The sequence below is a fragment of the Candoia aspera genome, chromosome 10 (genome assembly GCF_035149785.1).
Source record: "Candoia aspera isolate rCanAsp1 chromosome 10, rCanAsp1.hap2, whole genome shotgun sequence".
Taxonomy (NCBI): Eukaryota; Metazoa; Chordata; class Lepidosauria; order Squamata; family Boidae; genus Candoia; species Candoia aspera.
Window position 1 is genome coordinate 25,069,188 of NC_086162.1, and position 25,512 is coordinate 25,094,699.

The window sequence follows — 25,512 nt, forward strand, 5'->3', positions numbered from 1 at the left end:
GAAGTAAACCAATCAGCTTTTTCAGCGTGGGAGAGATCAAAAGCTTTGCCTCAGCACCGTTTAGCAGCAGCATCTGCATCTGCTCTCTCGCTTGGACAAGTCCCATCTGGGCCTGATGTGGGACCAAGGCTTAAAACCCCAGGGTGTTACTAGCTGCTGACACCGCAGACAAATTCAGGAGTCTGGTAGCATTCACAAGCTCCTGCCTTTTAATAAAATGTGTGTGTCGGACAAGGGGCTACCAGACCCCTTCTGAATTTCGGTTACTATAGGCTAACACAGCTCTCCTCCTACAATATCTATGCTGTGGGCAGTAACTGTATCCTAAATGTTGTTTACACACATCTGGAGGACACCATGTTGGAGAAGGCTCTTTCTCATGCCTCCAGATTACAGTGTCTCAACCGTGGCAACTTTAAGAACTCCCAGAATTCTCCAGCCAGCATGGCTGGCTGGGGAATTCTGGGAGGTGAAGTCCAGACATCTTAAAGTTGCCACAATTGAGGAACACTGCTCCACAGGAATGCCTTCATGTTTTAGAGGGCTTGGAAGCCATTCCCCAAAGCTAAATATTATTTCTTTTTGGAGTATGGCATCTCCTGTTAAAAGAGACTTTCAGGTGATGAGAAAGAATCCTTTTTTTTTTCCCGTCCAAAACTCTGGGACGCTTTTACTGTGAGCAAATTTAAGGCAGAAGGCACTTCTTACTCATGGTGTACTGCTCCTTCAAGGCTTGTCAGCTAAGCCTACAAACGGTACAAATGCATGGATATTCTTGCTGTATCACTGTTGAAGACCGGCTTATGTTGGTGAAATCTGTCGTTGAAGCTCAAGACTTTTTTTTTTCTGTCCTTTTTGCTGGATTCCTCCTGGTGCCCAGCTTGTAGTTCTCAGGTCCATTGACTGTGTCTTCCAGCTGTTCTACGCCCACACTGGCTGTGTTTACATAACACACTTAACCAGGCGGAGTTCACCGGAAAAAAAAATCAGCAGCCTGTAGCAACACAGCCTAGGCTAGGGCCTTTGCGGAGTTGGGTTGTGCAGATCCTACGATGCAGGGGTCCCCAACTGTGTTAGGCCACACAGCAGGAGGTGAGCAGTGGTCGAGCGAGCAAATTCACAGCCCGAGTGTTTACAGCTGCTCCCCGCCGCTCACATCGCCACCTGAGCTCCGCCTCCGGTCAGAGAAAGCAAGCCCATTGGCTGCTATCTCCAAATGGCGTGAAGAAGAAAGAATTAAAGGTCCGGAAAAAGTGGAAATCCATGAATCATCCTGAAACCAACCCCCCCTCCCTCCCGCTCCGTGGAAAAATTGTCTTCCACAAAACCGGTCCCTGGCGCCAAAAAGGTTGGGAACCGCTGCTATGATGTATGTCTGCCAAGGGTCTGGGCAAGTGGGCCCACTTCATCCACGGATAGGCATTACACAGTGAAACTGGGGTGTCCGCAGGGTGTGGTTAACAAAAAAAAAAAGCAAGGCAGCAGTCACGATGGTACATTCCAAGCTGCGATGCACACAACCCAAGTTTCAATTGCACCATTGTAACTGCCATTTTGGCTGCACCGTGGACAGGTCAAGGACAGGAAGAGGTCTGCAGAGGACAGCAAAGGGGTCTTTTCAGGTGGGCTTGTCCTTTCTGGGGGTGGGGCAGAATCTTTTTAACACCAGGAAAGCAGCCCTGAATCATCTGCAACACTCAATACTTCCAGATATATTTCCCCCCCTTGTCTTCAGAGCATTAGGACTGCCTCTGGATGCAAAGCACCCCTCTGCTCCTTAGCCGCAGCCCTCCTCTTGGGGTATGACCTCTTTGCACGCTGCCACCCCACTTGAAAAAGGCCCAGAAGGCAGGAGCCGTCAGATATCCACCGGCTGTTGACGGAAGTCAAGGAGGGGTGGCTTGGCTCTGTCTTCCTGTCTGCTTTGCAGAAATATCCTGTTGGAGATGCTGCCCAGGACACTCCCTCGGCGTCACGGTTCCCAGTGCCCCCTGGAACAGGGCCTTGCCTGCATGCCAGCCCTGGGTGTGAAGTATCTTGGCATCTCCCTCACCAATGGCTTTTTTAAACACAGAGAAGCCATTGATAAAATAAAACCACATCAACCAACTAGATTTCTATCCACGTCCTGTGTGTTTACTACTCTCTACATCAGTGTTTCTCAACCGTGGCGCCTCTAAGGTGTGTGGACTTCAACTCCCAGAATTCCTGGGCTGGGGAATTATGGGAGTTGAAGTCCACACATCTTAGAGGCGCCACAGTTGAGAAACACCGCTCTACGTATTCTCCGAAATCTGCCTTTTGTTAATTGGTTGCCTCGGGACAATTTGAACTGCAGTTCCCCTCGAGCCAGCTAGCCTGGATAGTGGTTAAGAAATTGGGAATTAGAGCTTAACTATCCAGACAGCCTCAGAGGGACTAGCCCTGGTCTCATCTCATCAGCCTGAGCTGGGCTATGCCCCCACCTTGCTCTCGCTGGCCAAGCAGCCACAGATGCTGGGTTGGCAGAAGGGGCAGCAGAGAATTTTGGAAGGAGGATGAGCAGATTAGAGGAACAGCCAGGGACCACCAAGCCGACGCATCTTAAGACTTAAGGATTTGGAGCTGCTTCGTCTTTGACCAAAGGAGGTTCGTTAATGTAGTGTGCAGTTACAGGAAGCTTTATTAGCTCCCTCAAAAGACAATTGTGGTTAAGCAAACTCAGCCATGCTGTCTTCCAACCATCAGCTCTGCAGGCCACATTCCAACACACACACAGACACACACCCCTCCAAACATATTTCTGCAACAATTCCTGGCAAACTGGGTGGTTTTAGGAAGCTCTGGGCCTCCTTGGACCAGCAAGGAGGGCACCAATTCTGCTGCCGCTCATAACAAGGTGGGAAGCAAAGGCAGCACAAAGCGACAGCAGAAGGGTGCTTGGCAGCGCCATCTGCCCAAAGACATTTAAAGTCCCTTCCCTGTGCAGCCCTGGCGTGGCTCCCCAAGGCGATGGAGCAGGTCCGACAGGCTTTCACCTTGAGCTGCCCTCGAGGTGCCACCCTGCGGGCACCGCTCAATGGATGCACCAGCCAGGAAGCCTTCCTGAACCAGGCACAGCGCCTCGGAGGCAGCACATGCTTCATTTAACGAAGCCAAAGCTGACAAGTGCTCCAGAGAACCGTGCCCAGAGCAGGCGGGGCAGCAGGCTGCCGTTACAGCGTGCCAGAGTCACAACGGAGACCTGGGTTGGCTTGTGGGAATGCCCCCGCGAGCCCTCTCCTGTCCTTCAGGGCCTGAACTTCAAGGGGGCGAATGGAGAACCAAAGAGAGGCTCCTGCGGGAAGTCCTTGCCCTGAGGAGGGTGTTGTTTTTTTTAAAATAGGGCTGCTATCTCAACCACAGGGGGAAACAGGCTGCAGGGTGATAAGAACCAGCAGCGGGCAAATCAGACTCTTTTGTTCCTGTTATCTAGGGGGAAGCCACAAGATACCAGCTGTAATATTTACGGCCAGGCGTGTGCATGCAGGACCACTGGGTCATTCTCCTTTTTCTAGCTGTGGACTACCTACAACACGCTCACCTTGACCCTAAGGACCAGCAGCTTAATTTAGAGAGTTGGATGGCCAGACGGATTTTGGCTTCCCAGTTTTCAAGGCTGATGCAGGATAAAGACAAGCACCGGAGCTTTCTAACAAGATCTTCCCCGGTTTTCCTCCCGGTTTAAAACCACTGGCCGGGACACGGCACCACTGCTGGGACAGAGGGAGTTGTGGCTCGTCCACTGACGGGTGGCCTTCTTCCCAGCCAAACCTACCCGAGCTGATCCTGGCAGAGTCCCCTTTTCACCTGCTGCCTGGCCCGGCCCCAAGACAACTTCATTCCATGAGACCAAGCGATTCCCGGCCAGCTCAGTGTTGAAGTTGGGAGACCAGATGCTCCCTACAAATGCAATCAGGGCTAGAAAGGAAGGTCAAGTGAGGGCTGTGCCTCAGTGGCTCCTCGGTGCAGACACACAAACACACCATCCCTCGTGCATTGCCCAACATTAGCTTCTGCACTGTTTTAAAGCATGAAATACATGGAAACTCTCAGCCTAAAACCAGCCCAAACTCCACAGGAATGAGAACACTGATTATAGCACCCCACCCACGGACTCTCCCCACAGTCTATATCCTGAGAGCCCCACCTCCCATCAGCACCATCTATATCAGTGTTTCTCAACCTTGGGAACTTTAAGATGTGTGGACTTCAACTCCCAGAATTCAGTGCAAAACAGTGCATCACGGGGCAGCAACTTTTGAACCAAGGTACCTCAAATGGGCTAAGTCACCAAACGTGTCCAAAATCCGTATCTCCCCTGGAATTGAAATTTGGCCAATTTTATAAAACAATTGATGACATAAAAATCACCACGGAACATTTTCTGACACAACACATGTCATAAAACATTTCCGGTGGTCAACTCCTGATGTTGGACTGGGCTGTCATCTACTTCAACCTGAACGACATGGGCTATCTTCAAGGCAGATACCTCTGAATATCTCCCTGAATTTTTAAGAACTTTTCCAGCAAAGGCAGGACATTAGAAGCTCTGCTGCTGTGGAAGGCATTGAGGAATCTGGTAAGGAAATCTCTCTGAAAACGATGGCCCAGCGGGTCACGGGTTGCCCAGTTGCCCAAGGAAGGGACGTGAATGGGCAGGCAGCACCGGAGCTGAGTGCCCGCCTCCACCCCGAGGGAAAAGGCAGCTGGTGCCAACGCAGCTCCAAAGGGCATCACCCTTTGTGGTCAGAAGTGGACTTTCGCTCGGGGAGGCTTTTTAAAGCAATTAAAGAAAAGCCCAGAACTCGAAACAGCACCTACAAAGGGGGTACCTTGCACTCACAGAGCACCATGCTTTTCTACAAGACCTTCCCTCTGAATGTGGCCGGCCAGCTAGGAGCAGAAGACGGGAAAAAGGAGTCAATTCCCACTCCTATTCCAAAGGAGGTTTTTTTTAAATTTATTTATTTTTATTATTAATATTATTATTCCCAAGGCAGTTTTTTTTTTGTCCCACATACAGTTCAGTCTTAAGATTAAACAAGCCCCCAAGTTAAAAAGACAAAGAGTTCAAATAAATATAGGAGAAAGCTAACTGGCGTTTTAAAAAGGCAGGCGCGCCCTTGTCTGGGTAAATGAACCACTCGGAGAAGGGGAAAGAAGTCAACTGGAGAAGGGCGGGGAGAGCTGCTGGGGGCTGCTCTTGGGGGGCGGGAAGGCCCTATTCAGGGCGCACAAGAAGCTCGGAGAGCACGTCTTTAAGAATCAGGGTTGCTTCTTCCCTTTAAAATCAGCCTTCCTCCCCATCCCACCCCCAGGCTTCAGTCCAACTTGGCCGGTTTTCTTTTAAAAAAGGCCGTGGTGCGTAAAAACTATCACACAGTGATAACGAGATTGTGGTTAGTTCAGGATCAGCCCTTCGGAGTGTCTCTTGGGTTTTGTTTTTCAAATCTGGTTTTTTTTTTACTGTACAGAATATACAAAAAAAGGGGGGGAGAAGGGAAGGATGGCCCCCCAGGACCCAAATACCACCCCCCACCAAAAGGAGATAAGGTTTAAAAAGTGAAACCCACTTTTTAAAAAGTTACCCCTATCTGGAGGGGGCGGGGTTTGCAAACAGCCCTGGGGTCTGTAGGGAGGGGGGTCTATAAAGTCAAGATGGAGGTCGGAGCCATGCAAAGCCCCCTGATGCGCATAAAAAAGGGGTGGGGCTTTGAGTTCATAGTTGCGCCCACCATCTTGATTTTTGGGACCCCTCCCAGCAGACATGCCTGAAACAGCTGCCCCCACCCTGCCGCTCACCTCACACAGACACATGCCAGCTCTTCGCAGAACCCCCTGCGTCCCGCTCCAAAGCCTTCCCTGGCCAGGAACAGAGCTGCTGGCAGAGGCTGGCACCCGCCCATCCCAACTGAAGCTTGGCCAATTCAGGGCAATGGAGAAGCCCAGGAGCCCGGCAGAAGATGGGAGGGGGGGGAGGCAGTCCACTGCCAAGGCTTCCCATCCCTGCCACAGCTCTGCTAAGAGCGTACAACAGCCACCCACCCCCGGACAGTGGACGGTCTGGCCCGGAGGGGACGCCCAGGGAAGCAAACGCCACTTCTTGAGCCTCTGCCTACAACCCAAAATTGGGCAGAGGCGACTCCGCATCCTGCTTAAGAGGGAGCATGCCAGATCTGCTCTGGTGGCAGGGGGTTAATGTCCAGCTTGCTCCCGCAAAGCCTGATTAGGGCACGTTTTTCTAACGCGTGTGCAATACAAGGCCAGATCCAGCCAGTTTTTGTTGGTTTTTTTAGTGTTTTTGACCAGGATTGCCAGCTGCAGGGGGTAAGTAACAACAGGGTTTTTAATCTCTCTCTCTCTCTCTCTCTCTACATACACACACATACACACACACACACACATTTTTTACACACAGCTGCAGGCCCTCCAGTCAGATATGAGGGTCAAAATGAATGGCTCCCCCTACGCAATAGACCCTGACTTGATCCCCTTCCCCATTCTTGGTCCCAGAACTTGCCCTCGTTTCTTTCCCAACCGTTGATTAAAATTGGCTGCCAACATGACATTACTTGGAGACAGGAAAAAAGAAACACCTCCAACCTGTGGCCTTTCCTGACAGCACCAGGTTGGGGAAGGTCACTTCGTGCCGTGTGTGCCAGCACTCCAAACAATGCCCCCCCATAACGCGGCCCATGGGGGGCACGTGCACCTTCAGCTTTTTAACAGTCCCCAGGCCTGCTGCTTGCCTTGGCTTTGAGCAAGAACCAGCCCCACGTGGCCCGGGCCGGAGAAACGCAGTTTGGCTCTGGCCAGAGGACAGCGGAAGCAAGGACTGAAGAGGGAGGGGGGCTTTATTGCGGAAAAGGACTCCTCCCGCACAGGCGGAACTGAATGGGCTGCGGCAGGTCAGTGGCTTTAAAAAAAGCGACAGCCGATTCTCCAACAGTGCTGCTCGCTTGCTTCCTGCTGTCCAGAGGTCAAGTCTGGAAGCCGCTGTGCCTTCGGCAAGCCCCAGTCCATCCATCTGGAAGCAGGAACACACTCCGGTTGGCCCAGGATGAGGAGATCCAGCTTTTTCCAATGGGGATGACTCCCATTCTCTACCCTATGTCTCAAGGTCACCAAGGAGTAACCCTGCAGGGTGGGCTTCACCACATTCCTCCCCCAGACTTTTCACCATCCCCTCGACCCCTATCCACATTCACAGACCCATTTCTCCTGCCACAAAAACCATCCCCAGCGAGGAGGGGCCGGGATGTCTCATATCTGGCCTGCAGAGGAGCATGGGCTGGCTTGCTGGTCAACCCTGCGCCCCTCCTTTCTTTCCTTATGGGCGCTTCTTCATCCCTTTGCCTCCCCTGCCCTCCCTCCCTTACCTTGGCCCCTTCAGAGTAAGGGCAAAGCCAGAGGAGAGGCCTATCCCGACGTCCTGCCTCTTCCAGGATACCTGGCAGCGAAAGGGGTGGGGGGTGGGGGAGAAGGGCATCCCATCTCCCCTTCCAAACATGGCCGCTGCTGAGTGAGGAATGCCCAGTGCAAATTGGAGGGGGCTGAAGAGGTGGACAGCTGGAGCAGAGGCAGAGCAGGGACCACCTGGGGGCTCAGAAGGAACAAATGTTGGCACTTGATTCCCCCCAGATCTTGAGCCACAAGACCCTTAGCCCATGCCGTGGGTGCCAGGGGCAAGAGCAAGAGAACGGCCTGAAGTTGGGGATGGTGCTGCATCTTGTCCGTCTTCCTCTGGCTTGACCAAGGGAACGCAGCAAGGAGAGTCAGCGTGGCTTACAACCAGCCTCTCTGGCCCAAAACGTTTGGAAAAAGTGTCCTCAGCCAACAGTGCCGGGGCAGAGGGGAGGGATTCCAAAGCCCCTGTCCCAAGATGGCAAGGAGGCAGACGCCTGGCGGTCCAGGTGCTCCTCCCCAAAGCTGGAGCGGCAGCTCAGTCTGTGATTCCCCCCTCCCTGCTTCAACACAATCTGGGGCATTGTTTTTTTTTCCCCACTCCCTGAGCTGGGAAATAAAAACCATGCGGCCTTGAAACGAGCGGAAAATATTTCAGTGCTGGTGAAGGTGAGCTCCAAGCCCAAGGAAGGAGCCGCCAGGCCCCCGTCGCCCCCACTGTCCGACAGGCATCGGTCCTGAGCTCAGGTGAGATGGCGGGGAGGGCCCCGACAGGCGAGGGACACACTGTTAGCACCACTGGCCGGGCCAGAGAAGGAGCGAAGCCGAAGAGCCAGGAGCCCTGGGAGGAGAAGAGGCCGTGAAGCAACCAGGGACAGAGCGCGGGCCTGCCCAGCCGCCTCCTGTCCCCTGCCTGCCCCTCCGAGCATGGCTTACCTGCGGGCCCCACCTCCCTTCATACAAAGACCTTGGCAAGGGCATCGGCCCCCGCGCTGGCAATCAGGGCCTTGCTGGGGTGGAAGGCCACATCGTGGATGGCCTCCTCGTGCTTTCTGCGGTGGGCTGTGATCTCCTGCATGCACGTCTTGTTATCCAGGTTCCACAGCCGCAGAGAACAGTCGTGGCCTGGGGGAGGAGAATAGCTGGGAGGCACCCACAACCCCCCCCACCAACCCAAGACCCTTCTGGGCTGCCAGGGACTTCCCACTCGCCCAGCACAGCTGCTCTGGCAAACAGCAAATGCCAGCCCGGGCCTTTCTAGGGCCAAACGGCACCTTCCCAAGGGAGGACTCAGCCGGGGCAGCTGGCGCCTGAATCCAAGGCTGAGGACTGCCTCAAGCAGAAGCTGAGTTTCCGAGGAGCCTCACGTGCTACAGCTTCAGCCTTCCTGCCCATTGCGCCGAGCGGCACGTGTGAAGCTTTCCTCGAGTACCGGCCGCGAGGTTCACTTCTATGCCCAGGAGGCAGAGGAGGAGGAGGTACCTACTTCCGGACATAAGGAAGACGCCACTGGGATCCACCGCCAGGCAGGTGACCGCATCCAGATGGGCCACCATGGAGTGCACAGCTTTCCCTGGGCAGAGGCGGGAGGAGAGGGAAAGGAGGCGTGTTCAGGGCTAGACCAGGTCCTGCCAGCTTTCTTTCTGCCCCAGAGCAAGGGGCTTTCCAACGAAGGAAGCGGAGGCCAGAAATCCGCCCTACCTGTCCGATTGTCCAGGAAGCGGATCCCTCGGTCATCATGCGCCGTGATTGTGATTGACTGGGTTGGGTGACTCACAACTTGGTTGATCTGACTGGCTCCTGTCCAGAGGGAAGTGAGGGGTTTAAGTCTAGGCCAAGAGGGGCTCGCCTGAGCTAGACGCCGGCTAGCTCACCGGACCAGGGCAGGCAAGGACGTCACCTCTGCCGCAGAAACCTGCTAGAATCCGCATTCGGCGGGCAGGAAGGAGAATAGGTTCCCGTGTGTTCCCCTAGGTTTATGTAAAGCATTTGCCAGAATTACCATACTGAACCTTAGCTTGACCACAAAGGTGACCCCTTAACTGGACAGGTTTTGGCAACTGCGTAAAGAAAAGTATCTGCAAGAACTCGAGGTGGCGAGCACCGTCTCCCAAAAGGCGTTCTCCTATTTCAGCAGCTGCCTACCAGGACCACCCGTCCCCCAAGCTCAACCACACAGACAAGAGTTTTACAGCCGTTCACGGCACTTGCTCAGTTTTAAAACGCAACCGGCCACCTGAAACCCGCAGGCAGGAACCCACGCAAGCTCCGAAGAGCCATTCGCTCGGGAAACAGTTCCCTCCCTCCTCGCTGAAGGAAGCAGCCAATGGCCCCTGCCCCCCAACTCACCACTGGCGGGCCAAGACTCGAGGGCCAGGACAGGGCAGGCCATCTCCACATCATAAAGAACTGCCCTGCCGGTCTGGAAGGCAGCCACAACACGCGTGGGGTCAGTGCTGGAGAAGGCAACGGAGGTAGGGACGCCGTTTTCTGCAGAGAGAAGTGACAGGGGCGAGGAGGCAGGTTGACCCCCAGGCACGCCACCAAGCAGCTGAAAGCCGCATCCAAGCGAAGAGGGCGCCCTCTGGTGTTCCTGCCTGGGACAGCCTGCAGGTGACCCTGTCTGTCTGTTCCGTACAAGCCTCAGCAGCACCTGCTGCAACGTTTCTCAAAATGCCCTGCCACCTGCAATTCCTATTTAGGAGCCCGGGGGACCAATCTGTGCTGGAGGGAGACCTCAGATCCTCACGGGACAGAGCAGCCGGGGCCTGCCTCTATTCCCAAGGGCACCGGACCAAACCGAGGCCTGGCTCCATAGGTACCCTTAACCGCTACAAAGCCGAATTGCGGGTTAGGATGTCAAGACACAAGCTCTGCCCCTGGGGACTCGCCTTGTGCCCTCGCAGGCAAGGGCGTAAAGGGTGGAGTTTGCGCCACATCCTTGTGGCACTGCACGGTCCCGGGGCCCCCTTCTGCCGAAACCCGCACCCAGCTCACCGCTGCCTGTGCTGTAGGTGCTAAGACAGGAGCCGCTGCTCGGGTCCCATATCCGCACGGTGCCGTCGGCCGAGCAGGAAGCCAGGCGGTTCCTCGAGAGGCTGAACGCCAGGCTCCAGACAGCATCCGTGTGGCCGTCCAGGACACCGCTGAGCACGCTCGGATCTGCGCCACAAAGGCAGACAACATCTGGCACCTTTTGCTCGGCTCAGACTGCGTACAGCAAGGAGGCTGCTGAATTGGGGGCGTTTCCTACCATAGCCATCGTAAGGATCCATGCTGAGATCAGGGATCTTCCAGGAGCGGATTCTCGTGTCTGATCCACCGCTGTAGCAGTATTGACTGTTGCCACCCATGGCCACAGAGAGCACCGGGCCCCTAGCAGGGAACGATGACAAGGGCGTGAGAAAGGCGGGAAGAAGCGAGAAGGAGCTGTGCACTAAAACAGCAGGGCCTTTCCAAGCATGGTACGAGGAATCCTGGGATCCCTCGGGAAGACGGATTCATCAGTCCCCATCACAGGGGGAATACAGCGCCTAGAGGTCCGGTCATTCGGGTGTTCTGGCCCAACCAAGCTAAAGAAAGCCGGGTCAGCTGGCTGCTTGAGATCAAGGACGTGGGTTTTGACCGTCTGGGGGAAATACTTTCCTGTCTTGTGGCCGCCTTCTGAGCTCTCAGGGCCGGCCAGGGCGAAGGGGCAGAGTGGGGCAGCTGCTGGGGATGTGGGGGAGAAGCAGGCCACAACTGCCACGTAACGTTCTACCCTCGTACTTTCCTGCAAGGGGAAGGGGGAGGAGCCAATGGCATTTTCTGCTGTGGGTACCAAGCAACTAAACGCCATTCCTGGAGGAAGGAGGTGGGTGTATTTCTGGCTTTGCCTCAGGCAGAAAAACATCTTGGGTCAGTTCGTTCAGGCTGGCAGTCAGCCAGGGGGGAAAAAACCTTCCGCGTGCAGCGAGCACATTTGCGCACCTGTGTCCCCTGAATGCATAGACGGGCTCCACATCCAGCGCGGCATTCCTGTAACCGGAAAAGAGGGAAGACCAAAAAATCAAAGGGTGACCTCAACTTTGGCTCTTTCTCCTTGGTCATCCTGCTGAGTTTTTCCTGGGCTCCCAGTGGAATCCTAACTGGATCATCATCCGGCCCGCAGAGGCTTAACTTCAACAGAGAACTGAATCACACCGTGCCAACTGCTTGCCTCGCGAGGCAGGGTTGCAGAAAGACCCTGCTCGGGTACCCGAGAGAGCAGCTGCTAGTCAGAGCAGGTAACAGGTGGATCAAGGGCTCAGTTAATTTAGTTCATTTAACCCTTCCTTCCCCAACCTGGTGCCCTCAAGAGATGACGACCTACAACTCCTTTGCTCCTGTCCTGTGCAAAGGCCTAGAGCAGTCCCATCGGCTGGTGCTGGACCATCGCTGCATTTACTGTCGACGACAGAAATTCTTTAGCAGGAATCCTGCTGCCTCCACAGATGCCCCCATGGCCCTGCTCCAGAGGAAAAGCGGGAAGGTCCCCTCGGGGCTCACTTTTTGGCAGCGACGGTCTTCTGAAGGTTCCACAGCTTCAGGGTGCCGTCCTCCGAGGCAGTGACCAGGGCAGACTCCCTGTGGTGGAACACCAGGGCTCGAATTCCATCGTAGTGACTCCGCAGGGTGAACTTGGGGTTCCATGTCTTTTTAAAAGCATCTTTGCTGTCTGAGAGCTGGGAGAAGAGGGCGGGAAGAGGAGGACCGATCACCCGGGGATTCTTGTGGAACCTTCCTCCTGCCCTGCAGACGCTTCCCTCCTGGCAGCTCCCCAACACAGCAGCACAGTCTGGCTGCAGTTAGATGAGCGGGAGGGAACTCAAGGAGGCAGGAGAAGAGGCCACGACTGGCAAGACCTGCGGGTGGCACCTCCAAGCTACTCACATCGCAGCTCAGCTCGTTGTCGTTGGTGACGGTCAAGTCCGCGAGGTCACCCAAGCTGACCTCTCCCCCGCCGATGGTGTCCATTATAAACACATCCGAGGAGAAGCCCAGGGACCCTGAATTGGGGAGGGAAGACGAAACAGTTGGAATGTGGCGGAGTGACGGACAGACGGACGAAAGAAACGCTTTGGACAGAACAACAGGAAAGGCTGGGAGGTTGTAAAGTTGAGAGGTCTAACCAAGCCATCACCTTCATGGGGTCTGGGCTGAGCAGACACGGCGGATGGTATGGATGGCTTAGGGGGAAGCCCATCAACGTCTCGGAGATCGGCCAGCATCCCTTGCAGCTTCACCCGGTGGGTCCCTGGAAGGGAGGGAGGGAGGGAGACTCAATCAGCCTCAGCACTTGCTAATCGGTCGTTACAGGCACAGTTTTGAAATTCACGGAGCACAAAGCTGCCAGAGGTTTGCCACCATGGACAATAGCAGAGGCAGGAGGCCTCTTGATGCCGGTTGCCAAAGAACACGTTTGAAGGGTGCAGCTGCATCTGTGTCTTGCGTCTGCCCTTCCCAGAGAGCGTGGGTTGGCTGCTTCACCGGATTTCGGTCTGACATTACAGAGGGCTTCTGCTCCTAAGCAAGGAACAGTCTTCCGTCCCACGGCTGCTAAGATGACCAAGCTGGGGTTGCTGGAGTTCAAGACGTATTTGATGCAGCCTTCCCACTGATGTAACTGTCTGCTGACACTGCCACTTCCTGATACCCTTCACTAATAAGGAGGGAAGAGAAATCTGTCCAGGGAACTTACCAAGTTCAGTACCATCTCCAGCATGCCGGGTGTCTCCAGACCCTTCCCCATTCTCCCCAGAGCCCAAGAAGTCAAACTCGCTCAGCGCATCCTCAGAGTCTTCGTCGTCATCGTCATCCTCCACTTCCGGCATCAGGGGCTTGTGGGTGAGCTGCCAAGAAGGGCATGGACAGCAGAGCTTGGTTAGGCCCAGTTTCCACATCTAGAGGATTCTACCAACTTGGTCACAGAAAAACAGTTTCCCCCTCCTGCATTATTGGAGCATGACTGAGACAAAGAGGCTGTAAAACACTCTGGTCTCTTTGTGCCCAAAATCAAACGCAAGGGAAAAGTACTCCCAACGAGGCCTCTAAATCTCAGGACAGACAATTCTGTTGCAAAGCTATGCTTCGTCAGTGGACAAGGGCTACCAGACAACCGGAGCAGGCTCACATTCTGCTTCCTCAACTTAAAAACAAAAAGAAGTAAAATAAAGGATCCAAAACATGGCAAAAGATGTGGCCGCTTTTATGCACCATGAAGGAAGGGAGGGAGGGAGGGAGGAAGGAACCCAATGATTTAAAGGGAAAACCCTGATTAATAATCCAAACTAGGGATGGGCAAAACTTCCACGTTCTTGAAACACTTCCAAAATCCTTCTGCACTCAAAACACCTGTTCAGAGTAGCGTATTTCATTCTGAAGGTGCGATGTTCTAATTTAGGAATTTTATTGCACCAGCAGCGGAAATCCAGGCTCCACCCCCAAAACCGAGGGGTTCCACTCCTCCCAGGAGACTAGGCACCTCTCAGCAGCTTAGTCTCCCACCTTTCTTCAAGTCCCCGTTTAACCCAAACAACTCCAACCCCTTGAGGAGGGAGGGCAGTACCTTTACCCGCCGCTTCTTGTGCTGCCGCTGCGTTTCCAGGGGCAGGCTTTCCAAATCCTCCTCCTCGTCACTGTCGTCCTCCTCACAACCCCTCAAAAAGGGGATCTTCTCCATTACGGTGCTACTGATCCGGTCCTTCACTTCCTTCCCTGCATTCCTGCCAGAAAGAAGAGAGGACACTAAGAAGGCCAAGCGGAAAGAAGAAAAACACAACCGCACAATTAAACAGAAGCAGCAGACGAGGTATCTTCTGTGGACGGGAGCCAGAACAGCCAAGAGGCCAGAAATATACAGGCAGTCCTCACTTAACAGCCCTTCATTTAGTGACAGTTTAGACTTATGATGGTGCTGGAAAAACCAATTCACGACTAGTCCTCACACTTATGACTGTTGCAGCGTTCCCGCGGTTATGTGATCACAATTTGGGCACTTGATAACCAGTTCGCATTTATGACCGTCACAGCATCACGTGGTCGTGTGATCGCCATTTTCGACCTTCCTGGCCTGCTTCTGGCAAGCAAAATCAATGGGAAACCACATTATTTGCTTAACGACCATGTGGTTTGCTTAATGCCTGTGGTGATTCACTTAACCACCGCCACATAAAGGCCGTAAAATTGGGTCAGATTTGCTTAATGACCACCTTGCTTGACAACTGAAATTCCGGTCCCAATTGCGGTTGTTAAGCGAGGACTAACTGTATTTTCTCCCCATCCCGTGCTCCCTTCTCTGACATCTTCTGAGCAGACGTGACCCCACGTGGTCTACAAATGCCCCTCAGCAGGTGTGTCCTGACTTTCTGGACCTCCACAGTATCTCACGTAAGCAGTGCTGGCTTTCCCTACCAGAAATGTCCTTTGTTCTCTTTTCCCTTTTTCTACGTGAAAAATCAAAGCAATATGAAAGCTGGCTTGGCTCAAATCCACATTTACACGTTCAGGTCTGGGCATCCGGGGCTGGGGGGTGGGGGCAGGAGTAACAAACCGTGCGTTGTGACATTGTTTTGGAAACGCCTCACCTGATATGACTGCATTAGAGGGGTCTTCCTCTCTAACACAACACACACACCAAGCCCACCCTGACTGCACCCACCTTTTGATCTGCTCCTCTATCTGCTTGACAAGGAGGGACTCGCCTCCGTTCAGGCTGGCGGGCCCCACGGCAGGCCCAGCCCCCAGGCCACCGGCTTCGGCGGCACCGTTCAGATCCACGGAGCAGCGACCCAGCAGAGCGCGGACACGCTTGGAGCGCATGTCAAGGATCGTGTCCGTGTAGCCCACTTCTTCCAAATACCTGGGGAGACCACCAGTTCCGAGGGAAAGGCGTCCTTTAGTCTAACGTGCAGGTTGGCAACAGGCAGCCCCGAGGTCAAAACTTGTGCGGGGCCAAACCCTTCCCTGTTTCAAGTCCAGGAACCGCTCTTCTGGCCTGGCTGGAAGCGTTCTCGGGCTATTCCGACTATGCCGGAGGGGTTCCAAGCTTGAAACAGCCCCGTTTTGCTTGGAGGGGGCTCTTGCAAGCTCAGAAGACCTCCAGAACAGGACGGTGGGGCTTCCAGCAAGGACGGGACAGCCGTGTCACACTCGGACCTTGGCACGTTTTGTCTTGGAAGCACCCAGCACGCCTCCAGCCAAAACCGTCCAGAAAACAGCCGCCAAAGGGGCCGACAGCTCAAGAACCGCCGGTGGGGAGAGCCTCTCTCTCAAAAGCACCGCTACTCACTGGCGGAGGAGTTGGCGCCCTTCCTTCCACATAAAGGGACTGCTTTCCAGGGAAATGGGTTCTGCTGGCCCGTTGGAGACTGAGCGTAAAAGAAAGGAGGTTCCCATCAGCAGGTCCCTCGGCTCCCGAGGGAGGCCCAGCAGCAGCCCCGGCACCAGCATCTCCCGGCAGAGGTGCAGCGGTGTGCCCGACCCCTCTACCTGGTTCAGAGGTCTCCGGTTTCTTTTCTCCCTGGTTCAGTTCAGTGCCAAATTTCAACTTGTGGTATTTTGACCTGGAATTAACAAGGACGCCTTAGGAAAGGATGCGGGATGTAAGTTCAGCAGTAACGTCTTGCCAGGCCCTTTACAGTAGGGAATGCCTTCAAACCGAACGGGCACCGAGAGAACTCCCCATAGCATTCTCTCCCCTTCCATAATTTGGGCTTTGACTTCCAGCTTAATAAACTAAGGGGTGTCTGCCTCCCGCCTCCGAACCTCCACTTGGACGCTGCAGAGGGGACGTGATGACTGCAAGGCGACTCACCTTTCTTGCTTCAACGCGTACTCCAGCATCTTGATTCTCCGCACAAGGTCTGCCTTCAGGTTCTCCTGACCCTTCCTTTCCCCCTGCAGAAAGGCCACTTGTGCCTAAACGGGGCAGCAACCAAAAGGTAAGGACTGTTCTGACCATCGGCACAAACTTCCCACATCTTGTGAGAGACGGGCGTTCTGAGCATGAACCCGTCTCAGTGAGGTGCAAGAGGAACGCTTCTGACCATGGAAGTAGCCCGCTTCCCCTGCTTATGTGTTCCTTCCTCTTGTTAGCTTAACCGCCCAGATGCTACGAGGCTCCAGATGTCAATGTGACTTGAGCCCAGAAAGAATGGTGATCTGGGCAAGAAGAAAAACCTGCGCATCGAGCCTTGAGGGCTGCAAGGGGGTGTTGGAAAGTAAGACCAAGAAGCAGAAGAGTGTGGAGAAGAACCTCAGTGGCATTTAGAAACAAAAACTGGGCGTTGATGAGAGACCCGCCGAGGCACACGAAGGTCCACGTTTTAAAGAGCAGCTAGTAAGCGGTGGTGGAAATTCAGACCTTCATCCCTCGCGTAACCAGATGGGCAAGCCTGAGAACAGCCAATTGCGAAACGCTGGCAGCCCTGCCCCTGCTGCCTGTTCCCCCTCTGACAGGGAAAGCTGGGTTTACAGCTACGAGTAACGTGAAGTGCTGGATTACTTCCAACCTGCCTCCAACCTTTCCTTTTTGGGGAAGGTTGTTCAGAAGATGTCAGGCTGCAGCTTCAGAGGCCCCTGAAACCAGCACACAACTTGAGGGGTCCTCCTAGGCTTTCACCACTGCTCAGAGAGCAGGTGGTAACCGTGGCCTTTGCACAAATCCCTTGTCAACTGTGCCCATTCCTAGATCAGGAGGCCCTGACTGCAGTCACTCACACATGGGTCACCTCTCATCTGGATTACTGCAATGCGCTCTACGTGGGGCTGCCCTTGAAAACCATCTGGAAACCACAGCTGGTCCAGAGTACAGAAGCACAGGTTGTGATGGGTGCACCCCAGTATGCCCTTGCAACACCAGTACTTTGTGGGCGGTGGTGGCTTCTAGCGGTTTCCACGTGCAATTCACCTATAAAGCCCTTCATGGCACAGGGCAAGGATACTTGCAAGACTGCCCGTTTCCAATTATTTTTGCTCATCCCACAGGATCTGACTGGGTTAACACACTTCGGCTTCCTTCTATTAAAATGTCACCTGGTGGGATCGAGGAGGCACACCTTCTCTGTCACTGAGCCTGTCCTGTGGAGCAGCCTCCTGCCCCCGAGAGATCTGGGTGGCCCTGACCTTGTTTTCATAAGGCACTGAACACCTGTCTCTTCCCCCAGGCACTTGGCCAGCAGTTTAGGCAAGCCTTTTTCAAATGGGTTATGTGGTGAGTTGACTACACGGTTTATTAGTTATGAATATATGATCTGCCTTTAGTGCAATATGTTTTAACTGTTTTACCTATATTGTTGCAGTTTCAGCTGGTTGTTAGCCACCCAAAGTCGCATGGCAAGGTAGTGCCCATATAACCGAATGAATGAATAGATAGATAGATAGATAGATAGATAGATAGATAGATAGATAGATAAGCAGGTTCTGTATTTGAAAATGCATCCCAAGGAACAGGAAGAGCATCGTGCAAAGGGGAGGGGGTTTGTGAGGATTCAAGCTGTGCCATTTCACTGATGCCAGGCCAAAGGCATCTCATGGCATACCATATGCCTGGCATCTCATGACAAACCCACACTTAACAAGAGTATCCAGTCTCAACCTCATACTGACAACGCAAACAGGCTTAGTGACCTGATGCTTACAGGCTGCGCTAAGGATGTAATTAAATGTATAATCAAGCTTCCCAGAACTAGAGAATAAACCCTGTTACAGGGCGAAGAGCATCAGAAATGGAGGACAAGCGGCATGTTATTCCCTAGAATTAGGGCAGCTTGAAAAGGTAATTCCAGTGGCACTGTGTGGACCACAAAGTGGCTTTAATCACTGTTGACCATGCATGGACGCACCCTACTTCCAGCTCTGATACACAGAGTGCTGCAAGGTTTTTTATTGTTTCAAAGACTTGTAAAACTTGCTGGACAAGGAATGGCACCAGGAAAATAATACACTGTAGTTCCCATCTTCGTAAACCCCAATGGCTGGGTTCACACCACGAACTAAGGCAAAGTCAGCCCTGTGAAAGGACCTAGAATGATGGCCATTGAGCTGCACTTGACGACCCCAAGTGTCTGATTGGGGAGAACAATGTCTCTAGAGCAGCATTTCTCAACCTTGGTAACTTTAAGATAGGTGGACTTCAACTCCCAGAATTCCCCAGCCAGCTGTGCTGGCTGGGGAATTCTGGGAGTTGAAGTCCACCTATCTTAAAAGTTGACACAGTTGAGAAATGCTGCTTTAGACTGATCCTTCCTTGCTCTCGAGTGTGCGTGTGCCACACATATCTCAAGTCTTCCATCAGTCACACCTACTCCTATAATTATACATGCTCCAAGAAGCCCTGCACGCCTTCTATATTCTCCACCATCACTATGGCAGCAGGGAATAGTTGCTCCCCAACCATCTTGGAGTGACAAGTATAAGCTTTCATCCCATCTCTCACAGATGCCCTTTTCTTTTACTACTACTGCACCTTGACTTGCTACTGAGTAGGTGGCCATGACATTTACCCAGATACCCCTCTCCATCACCAGCTGGGGCCCAAAAATGGGATATAGCTCTGTACCTCCAGGACTAGACCACAAGACACAAATTGGGGTTAATTTTTTACTCTTTCACAGACACGACAGACCGATTTTTTGAGACCGTGCAAAGGACAGCCTTCCAAAGCAGGACTAAGCACGCCGCTCATCTGCTCCATGCAGCTTCAGATAATGCCATCCTTCACAGATATTAACACTCCCCTTCCCTTTCTCTCTTTATGTACTAAGTACCAGAGAACCAGGGATTGACTTGTGTCCTGGAAGCGACACCAGCCTGTCTCCATAACTTTTTTTGACAACACCACAGAAGCCGTTTGCAATTTGCCTCCTTCTTCCTAGCCTGCTCTGGCCCTTCCTGTATGCCAACATTAACCAGACCTGATCTTGCTTAGATCTTTTGAGATCAAGGAAGCTGACCCAGATGCAGACCTGGGCGGCATCTACTGGTTTGAGATAATCATTACTCTAGTCTTAAACAAACTTAATTTGAAAAACCCTTAGCTGCTTCCTGTTCACGGGGAAAAGCAGGATCCAAGCCATAATCATAACTTTCTTCCGGTGGCGGGTTAACCGCCTCGCCTCGGCCCACCTGCTCCCACTCTGCATCCCAAACTCACAGACCCCCAGTCAAGTGGGGGAGTGCCCACGTGCACCGGCTTTCCAAGGGACAGGAGCCCCCAGGGGGGCGGGGGGTTCAGGAACGGCCACCCCAGCACAGCTGGAAAGCCAGAGGAGGCTTAAGAGCCTCTGAAAGTCGAGTGAGGCAGAGCCGCTGGCCCTCGGCTGCCCCCTAGCGGCCGTCTGGAGGGTTGCAGCCCCCCGGCTTCAAAGGAGAGGCGCCCAAGCGCGGCCCCCAGCTGTGGGGGAACTACAACTCCCAGCAGCCCCCGAGCACGGCCAGGGCAGAGGAGCACCCGACCAGGAGCGGCGCCCTCGGGAACCCCCGGAGACGCGCTGCCCAGGCTGAGGATGATGGGCTCCCCGGAGGGCAGCGGGGGGCGGCTGGCAGGCCGGCGCGCCTTATTATGGGATGGGGCGGCCTCCGACCGGGCGCCCCCCCCCGTCCCGTCGGCCACCATTTCCCGCAAGATGGCGGCAGGAAGGATCGCCGCGGCCCGCTCGCCCCCCGCCCCGGTAAGCGCTCGCCCCCCACCTGCAGCTCGGCCCGCTCGGCCTCCCAGCGGCTCTTCTCGGCCTCGAAGCGCGCCCACTCGTGCTGGATGAAGTGCAGGATGCCCGGCAGGCTCAGCTCGCCGCCGCCGCCGCCGCCGCCCGGCGTCGTCGCGGCCCCGCTCGGCGGCGGCGGCGGCTGGTCTCCCCCCGCGGCCAGCGCCTGGGGCGGCGGCGGGGCCCGCGCCGCCGGCGCCCGCTCGGCCTCCATGGGCGACAGCAGCGGCGGCGGGGGCGGCGGCGGGGGCGGCTGCTGCCACATCGCGGGCCCGCCGCGGAGGGGCGGGCGGCGGAGGGACGGAGGGAGCCCGGCCGGCCGGCGCGGGAGGCGGGAGCGCAGGATCCCGGGCGCGCGCTGGGGGCGGGAGGACGGGCAGGCGGGCGCGCGCCGGCGGGGCGCACTTCCTGCCCAAAAGGGAGCCGCGCCGGAAATCGGCCTGAGGCGCGCGGGCAGAGGGGGCGGGACGAGCGGCTGCTATGGCGATGGGAGCCGAGCGCCGTCTCCGGGGCAACGAGGCCGGCCTGCCGCCGTCGGGCCGCCAGGAGGAGCTCCCACGGAACCCTCGAGCCGCGCAGAGGATCCTGGGACGGCGGCCCAAGCAACGCGAGGCGGGTCTCCCAGAAGGCAGGCTTTCTCCACCTTTTGGAGGCGTTGTGGTTCTGGGTGGCCCGTAAGTGCCGCACGTGGACGTGGCCCCCGAGAGGGTCTCGCGCCCCCCGATAAAATAGGCCGCCTGGCCGGCCTGGGAAGGGGCGGGGCTTGGAAGGAGGGGTTGTCCCGGCAACCGGGGCGAGGGAGGAGCAGGCGTTACCATGGCCACGGAAAGGCTTCGCCGGTTTGCCCTGCAGAAGGCCGAGGAAGCGGGAAGTATGTCTCTGAGCATACACAGAGGGCCGTTCTGTCCTTTTATTTATTTATCAAACTTACTTAGCCCCAAGGACGTTCCCTCAAGAGTGGAGCTGAGTTTTCAAAGGGACCTTCAGTCAAAGGGGGTCTGGAAGCGCCTCTTCTGCCAGGCAGAGCCCTCCCTGGCTCTGGAGGGGCCGCAGCGGGCGGGGGGCTTCCTCCCCAGGCAGCGGCTCACGCAGAGGGCGGCCTCCCTGACAGCAGGTCATGACACGGCCGAAGAGAAACCTGGGCCGCAACCGAGGGCAGAAAGGGGCTTAATGCGATCTGTGGGTATTTCCCAAAACTAGGAAGCTTTATTATTATTATTATCATCATCATCATCATCATCATTATTATTATTATTATTATTAGATTTTTATCCTGTGATAAATAGATGATAGATACAGGTAGTCCTCACTTAACAACCATTTGTTTAGTGATGGTTTGGACAGTGTTGGACAAAACGACTTATGACCGGTTCTCACAGTTATGGCTGTTGCAGTGACCCCATGGTCATGTGTTCATGATTTGGGCGCTTGGCAACCGGTTTGCATTTATGACTGTCACAGCGTCCCATGGTCACATGATCGCCATTTTTGACCTTCCCGGCTGGCTTCTGGCAAGCAAAATCAGCAAGGAACTGTGTGATTCACTTAACGACTGCTGCAAGAAAGGTTGTAAAGTCGGGTTGGATTCAGTTAATGGCCGCTTCACTTAGCAACCAGAATTCCGGTCCCAAATGTGGTAGTTAAGCAAGGACTACCAATAGACAGACAGACAGACACAAACATATCTAATACTCCTTCCTCCTCCTATTTCCCCCACAACGACAACCCTCTGAGGTGGGCTGGGCTGAGAGAGAGGGACTGGCCCAAAGTCACCCAGCCGGCTTTCATGCCTAAGGGAGGCCTGGAACTCACCAACTCCTGGTTTCTCGGCCAGCACCTTCACCACAACACCAACCTGGCTCTCTAGTGAAAACAGACTGAGCACTTTCCTCTTGTGTAATTTGGGACAAGACTTTAAAGGGTTCAGGTGGACTACAAATCTAAGTACCTTGGTCTTTTCTATCATTTTCTTTTTCTTTTTCTTCTTCCTGGCTACCAGAGGAGCTAATGTTGGATGGACAAGTCTGGAGCTGCAGGACCCTTTGTGGGCCAGAGGCTGGGACCCCTCAACACCTGTCCTAAACTTGCAAGATGCGCATCACCTTCTGCCAGGGCGTGTTAGCCGCTGCCATTGCTGTTAACCTGCTGATCCTCTATTACATCTCAAAGTTGCAGCAGCATGTCTTGCAGCGGCACCGGGACCACGCACAGCCAAGTTCCCCTCAACACCTCGCCCCCCTGCGCCCTGGCCTGACGATCCTCATCCGAGAGTTTGAAGATTTTGAGAACTACGTCCCCAGCGTGGTGCAGTCTTTCCTGAAACAGAAACCAGAGCTGCCTATACTGGTTGTGGCCGACAGCTTGCCGTACCCTCCCTTGATTCTCCCCAAGGCTCCCAACGTTCAGGTTGTCGTTCTCAAACCTTCCCCGGCTCAGCCGGCCTACGTATTCAGGCCCGAGACCTACGTGAGGACAGAGTACGTGGCCCTGGTGCCTGACGGGGTGAGAGTGGATTCCATCTCTCAGCTGGAGGAAATGCTGGAGGAGCTCAAGAGCAGCCAAGGGAAAGCTGAGATGGTCGCAGCTCCAGTGCATTCGCTGGTGCCCTTCCGGTGCCTTAACCTGAAGGTTAACGTCAAGGAATGGACAGCGGAGTATGGTGAGACGCCTCCTTCCTCCAAGCTGTGCACTGCCTTGAAGGGGACGGCCGTTGTCCTTCTCCGCACCAAGAACCTATTCAACCTTTCCATGCCCTTGGCCAAACCTGTGCTGACCTCCCTCTTCATCCAGACGTCTCTGCGAGGATGGGCTGTCCGCGTCCTTGACACTTCCTTCTCGGTGCTCCACCAGCCTTTGTTCACCTCCTCCCATAACCAGTGGAAGGCCGATAACCTTGTTAAGTCCAGCCAAGTACAGCTCTTCCGGGATTTTGGCATCAAGCGGGTGATTCTGGAAGAAGGGAAGGAGCAGTGGTTCGGATGCAGCAAGGAGACACCGCGGTGTTTCGGTACCATTCACGACGACACGCCAGAATACCTCTACCAGAACCGCTGGACTCCACCTTGCTGTCTTAAAGCACTGAGGGAAACAGCCAAATATGTCATTAACATCTTGGAAATCTCTGGGGTACGGTACTGGCTGGAAGGGGGGACCCTTCTTGGGGCAGCCCGTTACCGGGACATCATACCGTGGGATTATGATGTTGACCTAGGTATTTATCTAGAAGATATCCCCAATTGTGAATTACTCAGGAACGCAGAGTCCGGTTCCATCGTGGATGAGAAAGGCTTTGTTTGGGAAAAGGCCATTGAGGGCGATTTCTATCGGGTACAGTACAGCGAACACAATCATTTGCACGTTGACTTGTGGCCCTTCTACCCTAAGAATGGCTTGATGACCAAGGACACGTGGATGGACCATCGGCAAGACATTGAGTTTCCCGAGCACTTCTTGAAGCCCTTGGTCCCCATCGAGTTTGCTGGCTTTGTTGCTTTGGCGCCCAACAATTACCGGAGCTTCCTGGAGCTGAAGTTTGGGGAAGGGGCGATTGAAAATCCAGAATACCCAAACCCAGCACTGAAGAGCATGAACACCGGCAGATAAGGGAACCTTCGCCATGGACCCGGCTGCAAAGGGAGAGACCTTTAGGTCTCTGAAAGCTGAAATCTTCCCTCCGATATGAATTGAGTATGAATCGTTGCTCACTGGGGGGTTGCCCATCTATTGCTGGCCCTCAGCGTCTCTTCAGAACTCGGGGAGATGTTTGCAACAATGAATGGGTCCAGAGTACGGACCAGAGGGCCGTCGGTTCTGCATTTTCTTTCCAGGAGCAGTCCGCCCGGTGCTTGCAGGACACTCATTCCTAGGCCATGATAACCATAACTCAGTATTCTTTATCCTCAGCAGCCTCTGGAGGCTGGGCTGCCTCTGCACTCAGTTATGATTGTTACCTTTAAAAAATTAACACTAAGGAGGACAGTTGTCTTTTCCGAAACAAGCGTGTGCTGGGCCACCTGAAGAGAAAAACGGTGAGACTGACTGCTGTTCATTTTAGCCACGGGCATGCGACCCAGCAAACAGACATGCTGACCTTCACAAAGTGGCCTAGAAGAAGGGAGAAGGTAGGAAGGATCAAAAGTGAAGGTCTTGTCATTGTCCAGGGACTGAAAATGTGACATCCCACCCCCAATTCAGCTCTCCCCTTCCTCAAAGTTACTTAAGAGTATTGGCATGGTACTCACTCAAGAAACAGCAGTGAAGTGTTACAAGAGAAAGGTAGGAGCTTGGAAAAGTTGGACAGGTTGTTCCTAAGACAGCCCTGCCCAACCAGTTGCCTTGCAACAGTGTCGGACTGCCTCCAAGAATTCCACGCCAGCATGCCTGTAAATCTCGTTGCCAGGTTGCAGGAAGATCGTCCTAGAAATATATAAGAAGGGACCTGCACCCTGTCCTACCAGGTCTGTGGCAATAAGGCGGGCAGCAGCTGTGGCCAAGGCTCAGAAAAGGTGAAAGAAAAGGCCTCTCTTTTTGAGAGTAACGCTACTTCTGTGATCCTTTGAACAGCATTCTTTGAAGTTAGGTTCACGATTAACTGGGCAGGAAGTTTTCCTCTGTCCCCCGAGGTGTCCTCTCAGACGGGTGTGCTGAGGAACTCAGCCTCCTGGGAGTGGATGTCCTCCAAAGGTTGGGAGAAAGGGGGCGCCTGGGATATAGGTACAAGGACAGCTGAATGAACGGGAGCACGGGCTTCCCTTTGGTTATGCCTCTGCTGCGAATGTGCATTTTTTTGAAGATGAAAGAACAGAGTTCCTCATCCTGCTCTCCTCTCCTCCCCTCCCCGAAGCCCCCGAACTCCATTGGTTTCTATCACATTTGGGCTTATTCCATACCTGTTTGGGGCTGCCCCCCCCCACTTTATCTTGCTAACAGCCAGTAAGTGATACATGCTCGGTGTCAGGCTTGGCATGGAGGTTGTGTTGGATGGTCCGTATCCTGAAATTGCTTGGTTTTAAAACAGTAAAAATAAAAATAATGTGCCATTATCCTATGACTTGGCAAGGTTTGTATTTAATGCGGGGATTATTTTTTCCTTCTTTTTTTCTTTGGAAATGGGCCAGTGAGCAGCTTTGTAAAACCAGGGTCAGAAATGAGCACGCTCAGAAGATGCTGGGTTAGACACTTGCCAAAGAAAATATTACAAATGTGAAAGGGCTTTTTTTAAAAAGGAGGTGTAACTAAAAGTGCTAAAATACGATTTGATTTCCATCCAAGTTTTCTGTGGGGATGCGTTAAAATGTCAGGTGCGTTTGGGGTTTGAATGGGGTCAGGAGCAGCCAACCACATGCAGAAGTGATTTCCGTCC

The 25,512-nt window shown here is 54.1% G+C and overlaps 2 protein-coding genes across 3 annotated transcripts; one reads left to right on the forward strand and one right to left on the reverse strand.

The window, feature by feature from the left end:
- Nucleotides 1-4,983: 4,983 nt before the first annotated feature.
- STRN4 (striatin 4) lies at nt 4,984-20,520 on the reverse strand. 2 transcript variants are annotated; one of them, XM_063311619.1, is made up of 18 exons: nt 20,137-20,520; nt 16,262-16,365; nt 15,937-16,010; nt 15,737-15,815; nt 15,107-15,307; nt 14,021-14,171; nt 13,148-13,298; nt 12,590-12,703; nt 12,340-12,455; nt 11,956-12,131; nt 11,398-11,445; nt 10,682-10,803; nt 10,426-10,590; nt 9,778-9,918; nt 9,130-9,228; nt 8,915-9,001; nt 8,365-8,553; nt 4,984-8,269 (listed from the first exon to the last, which is right to left on the reverse strand). In XM_063311619.1, the coding sequence occupies exons 1-17, from the start codon at nt 20,413-20,415 to the stop codon at nt 8,384-8,386; spliced, it is 2,277 nt and encodes a 758-aa protein (XP_063167689.1). In that variant the 5' UTR covers nt 20,416-20,520; the 3' UTR covers nt 4,984-8,269; nt 8,365-8,383. The 2 variants fall into 2 exon arrangements, with proteins under 2 accessions (XP_063167689.1, XP_063167688.1); XM_063311618.1 differs by having other exon boundaries at nt 14,015-14,171; nt 20,137-20,518.
- Nucleotides 20,521-20,763: 243 nt separating this feature from the next.
- On the forward strand, nt 20,764-25,196 carry FKRP (fukutin related protein). Its single transcript, XM_063312414.1, has 2 exons — nt 20,764-20,824; nt 22,150-25,196. The coding sequence occupies exon 2, from the start codon at nt 22,242-22,244 to the stop codon at nt 23,751-23,753; it is 1,512 nt and encodes a 503-aa protein (XP_063168484.1). The 5' UTR covers nt 20,764-20,824; nt 22,150-22,241; the 3' UTR covers nt 23,754-25,196.
- Nucleotides 25,197-25,512: the final 316 nt, after the last annotated feature.